The sequence below is a fragment of the Triticum dicoccoides genome, chromosome 1B (genome assembly GCF_002162155.2).
Source record: "Triticum dicoccoides isolate Atlit2015 ecotype Zavitan chromosome 1B, WEW_v2.0, whole genome shotgun sequence".
Lineage (NCBI taxonomy): Eukaryota > Viridiplantae > Streptophyta > Magnoliopsida > Poales > Poaceae > Triticum > Triticum dicoccoides.
In genome coordinates, this window is record NC_041381.1 from 639,248,339 (window position 1) to 639,253,275 (window position 4,937).

The following is a 4,937-nucleotide window of genomic DNA, read 5'->3' on the forward strand; positions in this document are numbered from 1 at the left end:
CTAGAAACAAGTTCATTTATAAGTGTGTTTCTTTTCCATGACTTGTACGATCGTTGATTTTTGCACCAATCGCAAGTTGACATATACTAGTACAACAAATAGAATAATACCCAGATTATTAAAAATGTTTACAAATATCTTGGACTAAGTCCAAAGAAAACAGAATATGCGCTCCATCTGCCCATGTGAGAGCAGGTTCCGGTCGCGCGTACGGCTTGGCGTAGGGACAGCCCGGTGATCGCCGGCCTTCACGCACCGACGCCACCGGCATGAATCGGCTGCTCTTTTTACATCGTGTTTGTCCTCGTGCCCTGCGTGCCGTGTGCCGTGTGCCGTGTGGACTAACTCAACAGAGAAACAGATAAGCACTTGCCTGCCAGTTGTCATCAGTCTAGAAACATGCATCGCGGAGCATGGTGTGGGGGTACGTGTCGACGTGTCGACTGCGCTGGCACACCCACTCAAAAAAAAAAGACCGCGCCGGGGCACAGCCGACACGCCATCCAGAAGCGCACGGCGAGTCGACGAGTCCCAGTGCGCGGCGAGACGACACCGGAGGGGTGGTGGCGCTCGTGGCTGTTTCCATCTCCACCCGGCGAAGCAATCTCTGGACGGGGCGCTTCCTTGACTCGCTTTCGCTCGTCGGCCGTCGACTCCATCTGCCGGACCCACGTAAAACACAAGAGGTTTTTGACCGTGCGGCGGCACTTTGTGTCGACGATCCATTCGAGCAGTACGCCCGCAGTGACGCTGCGCTTTCCGCGTCGACCCGAGCCTTTCCGCGGTGGAAGGTTCAGCGTGCGGCGGCGTGGCGCGCAAGCTCTGAATCCACGCCGGACTTCCTTTCCTCCGCCGGAGTCACGGGCACGCGACGTGCTGCTACTTACTGTTTGTTTGTTTGTTTGTTTCTGTGACCTAATTTTCCTCCGAATTTGCCGATCAATCAGTTGCAACGGGGAGCATGGTGAAACAGAGGAGCGGCGCGGAGCAGGAAAACTGTTTGTGCAAGAACGAAATCGATTGCATTGATGATTATGTTGCAAAACAGTAGTACTGTTTGTACTAGTAACAATTTACATGACACTAATCGGCAAGAAACTAAACCCTTCAAAAACTGATCGCTGCCAGTGCTGCCCCCGACTGCGTCATCCTCAGATGCATCTCCTGCGGTGAGGAAGCTGCTGCTGTGCTCTACGTCAACGGCAATGTCCAGAAAGCCGGACTCTGCATCTACCGATCCTTCTTCACTTGTGATAGCGTCGTCCGCGATGATGACGGTCGACTCCTTGGCCGGCACGGGCGCTGCGTCGGGTGCCTCGGTTGGCGCGGAGAGCACGCCGATCCAGCCCTCCTCGGAGTCCCAGTCCGGGAGCGCCGAGGCGGGGCAGGCCAATGCTCTGATCCTGCTCTCGGCCGTGCTGTCGTGCTCCGCCTCCTCGGTGTCTGACTCCGACTCCCAGAATGCCGCGTTCAGCGTGCTCTTGGGCGACACCCACTTGCTCTCCGTGGCTTGCGGCTTCGCGTCGACCACGGCGGAGGCCAAGAACGGGTGCTCCAGGAGCTGCGCCGCCGTGCACCGGTCGCTGGCCTGCCTGACCAAGCACCCGCCCAGGAAGTCCTTGGCCTCAGCGGACAGCCACTGGGGCAGCTCAGGAACGGCCTCCGTATAGCCGATCCGGTGCAGCGCCGCGAGCGCGTTGCCGTCCATGCCGCTCCACGGGGCGCGGCCGGTTGCCATCTCGACGACCGTGCATCCGAGCGCCCAGACGTCGGCCGCGGGGCCCTGCTCCTCGCCGCGCGCCACCTCCGGCGCCATGAACGCGGGCGTGCCGCCGATGATCGGCACGCCAGCGCCCACTTTCCTGGCGCACCCGAAGTCCGCGAGCTTGGCGCGGCCGTCGGCGCCTATCACGACGTTGCGCGCCTTGACGTCCCCGTGCACCATCCCGGCGCCGTGAAGGTACGCGAGCCCGGCCGCCACGTCGGCCGCGTACCCGCGGACGGCGCGCTCGTCGAGCCCCCCGTTGCTGGCCACCCGGTCCGCCAGCGAGCCACCGGGGGCGAACTCGAGGAAGAGGTGGTAGGAGCCATCGCGCGCGCTGCGGCCGCCGAGGCAGGAGACGACGCACGGGGAGCGCAGGCAGGCCATGAGGCCCTCCTCCCTCTTAAGAGCCGAGGCGCACGCCGCCGTCGCGGACTTGACCGCGAAGAGCTCGCCTGACACGTCGTCCGCGGCGAGGAAGACCTCTGCCCCCGAGGCGCCGCGGCCGAGCGTGCGCACCCGCGTCCATTGCTTGCTCGCGGCCATCGGCGTCTTCTCTTCTTCAATCCGTGCTCGGAATCGCGATTGTGGTGGGTTGCTATTGGTACTCTGTGTTGGCGAGCTTGCTTGTGCCTAGCCGAATTGTTGATGGGTTCTTTTTTTGGCGGGCGTGCTGTGTATATATAGGGAGCCTTGTACTTGGGGAGAAGAAAAGTTTGGAACATGGTGAAAGTGTTTGACATGTGGGGGCCGGATTAGGAAAAGGCGTGGGAAGCAAGCTGCTTCGCGTCTCGGCACGCGCTCGCGGCGGCCGCGTCCTCCTGTGATTGTGGGTGGGAACGCGCGGTCCGGTCCGGGCATGACCTGACCAAGCTTCGCGCTCAGCCTCTTCTTGCTCCGCGTCTAATAATCTCGTGTCCGAATAGGAAGACCATAAAACCGTGTCAAATCTCTCGCATCCCGGGTCGACTTATCTAATGGCGCGAGTGGTTTGAGCTAGGAGGTCTCCCAGAATCGCCCCCCTCCCCAGCTTCTCCCAAAATCGCCACTTCATATTTTTTATACAATCCTATCTAATTAAGGTCTAATTAGCTAGGATTGTAAAAAATATATGGAGTGACGATTTTGGGAGAAGCTGGAGAGGGGGACGATTCTGGGAGAATCGTCCAAAAGAACTGGCCCAAAATCAAGTTATATAGGGAAGGGAAGTACAGAAAAAAGGGGTGTGACTTTGATCTCGAGGCAGCTACCGTATATAGTTGACATTTAGCTATGAGCTTGGGGAGTAGTTTAATCTGGGAAAGAGGTTGACCAACTGAAGAGACGGGCCAACCATTGTCCAACCAAGTACTACACACTTGTCCCTAATACAGCTCATGCAGACACAAGTGGAGGCATGCATACAAGCCAAGCCACGCATGTAAGTCACGTGTATTGCCTCCCCAAACCGACATAGCTATTCACCTGGCTATAAATAGCAGTCGTCCCTTCCATCATGGACCATTCTACCTCACACACACAGTCGTACATTGGAGTAATCCCCTACCATCTGCCTTTTCACCTTCTGCCACTATTGTCCTTCACTTCTATGAAGCTCTTTCGGTTGCATGCGTTGCCGCAAGGAGTCGATCCCGGATTCCTTGGAGGCACGCCCGGTGGTTCTGAGTTGGTTGAAGCACTATCCGGCAAATCGCCATCTCCCTTGATCATGTCCTGATAAATATTTTCCGGGCTACAGGTCATTTTCAAAATTTTGCATGACAACTACAAATATATTTTTAAAATAAATAAAATGAAATTTGGATCACGCCGATCCACTAATTTGGCAGTCGTCCCAGATCAGATGAAGTATCTGTATTAATTAGTTGGGACCCGGGCAGGGTTACAATATAAAAAAATTTGGTGGATAGCGGAGCTCGTGTTGGTGAAAGCAACCAAGGTAGAGTTGGCTATATAGGGTATCACATTAGGACACAACCAACTGGCGCTTACTTCAAAAGCAGTGCAAACCGTACTGACCATAGACCTGGAATGGGACGGGCTAAATCGACTACCCATGCCAAGTAGTTGCCTCTGCATGGGTGAGAAGGTGGCTGTAGCCAGGTAGGTACAGTCACCCTAGGGCGGAACCGCCGGTCAAGGGTCTCGACCCCTGAGCCTTTACTAAGGCAAGATGGAAAAGCAAAAATAGTGTACGGACTGGTTAAAGGTTCTGATTCCTTGGTCTAGTTGTGCACACGGTTAGCGCATGGACGACATGGACCAAGTGATGCTATGGGCAAGGGAGTACACCTCTGATCAGAGTAAAATGTGATATCACTCCCAGGTTCCAGGTTTGGAAGTGCGTCGTGTGGGTTTTCCTCTAACACATGATGTAAGATCCCATGTCGCTCTGTCGCCGGTAGATTTTATAAATAAAATTTGGTTTCCAACAAAATGGGTGAAGGGAAAATAATTTTACCTGCAAAGTATTTTGAGCTAAATGGCTCGGTGGTTGTAGTCGTGGCCGACAAAGATCTTCCTTTTTAAAAACTCATGCAGCCACTTTTTTCGACGACTTGCAGAGTACGTATTTTATAGGTACTCAGCTGCACTTATCTTGTTTTTCAGAACAAAAGAGTTATGAGAACTCCGAGGAGATAGATAATGGTACTTATGATGAGTCTGGTCATCTTATTGACTTCGGTTATTTTGAAGTGGAGTATGATTATGAGGAAGTCTACAATCAAGGCTATGAAGAGTAGATGCCCTCCATGGTTGGTCTAGAAGGCTTGTACTAGGAGCGGGTGATGTTTCATCGTCATGGCCACTTAGGCTTAGTCGACACTTGAGGTGTCAATGTAATAAAAGCTTCCCTACTCATGGCAGCTGCTCCGTCTTCTACATGGTGTTGTTCTCCTTAACTGTTTCTGGCTCAACTCTGAAGCGGTGGCTGCCGTTATGGCTGACTCTATAGGACGTAACGGGGCGTCATATCCACTGAGGCTCGTCCAAATCTGAACTCTTAGATGATTGGTTTGATTGGCATATGTTGCTTGCAAGTTGGGATGTTGGATAAGGGATCTCCAAAGAATAAAGGCTATTGCTTATTCGAGCGGCCGATGTTTTAGAGTGAGATTTTCTACTTTGGCAAGTCGCAAAATGACCATCGTGGTCAATCTACTAGAGGGGTGAG

General features: G+C 54.0%; 1 protein-coding gene across 1 annotated transcript; it reads right to left on the reverse strand.

Moving 5' to 3' along the window:
• Positions 1–943: 943 nt before the first annotated feature.
• On the reverse strand, positions 944–2,405 carry LOC119350761 (mitogen-activated protein kinase kinase kinase 17-like). Its single transcript, XM_037618431.1, has one exon. The coding sequence runs from the start codon at positions 2,306–2,308 to the stop codon at positions 944–946; it is 1,365 nt and encodes a 454-aa protein (XP_037474328.1). The 5' UTR covers positions 2,309–2,405.
• Positions 2,406–4,937: the final 2,532 nt, after the last annotated feature.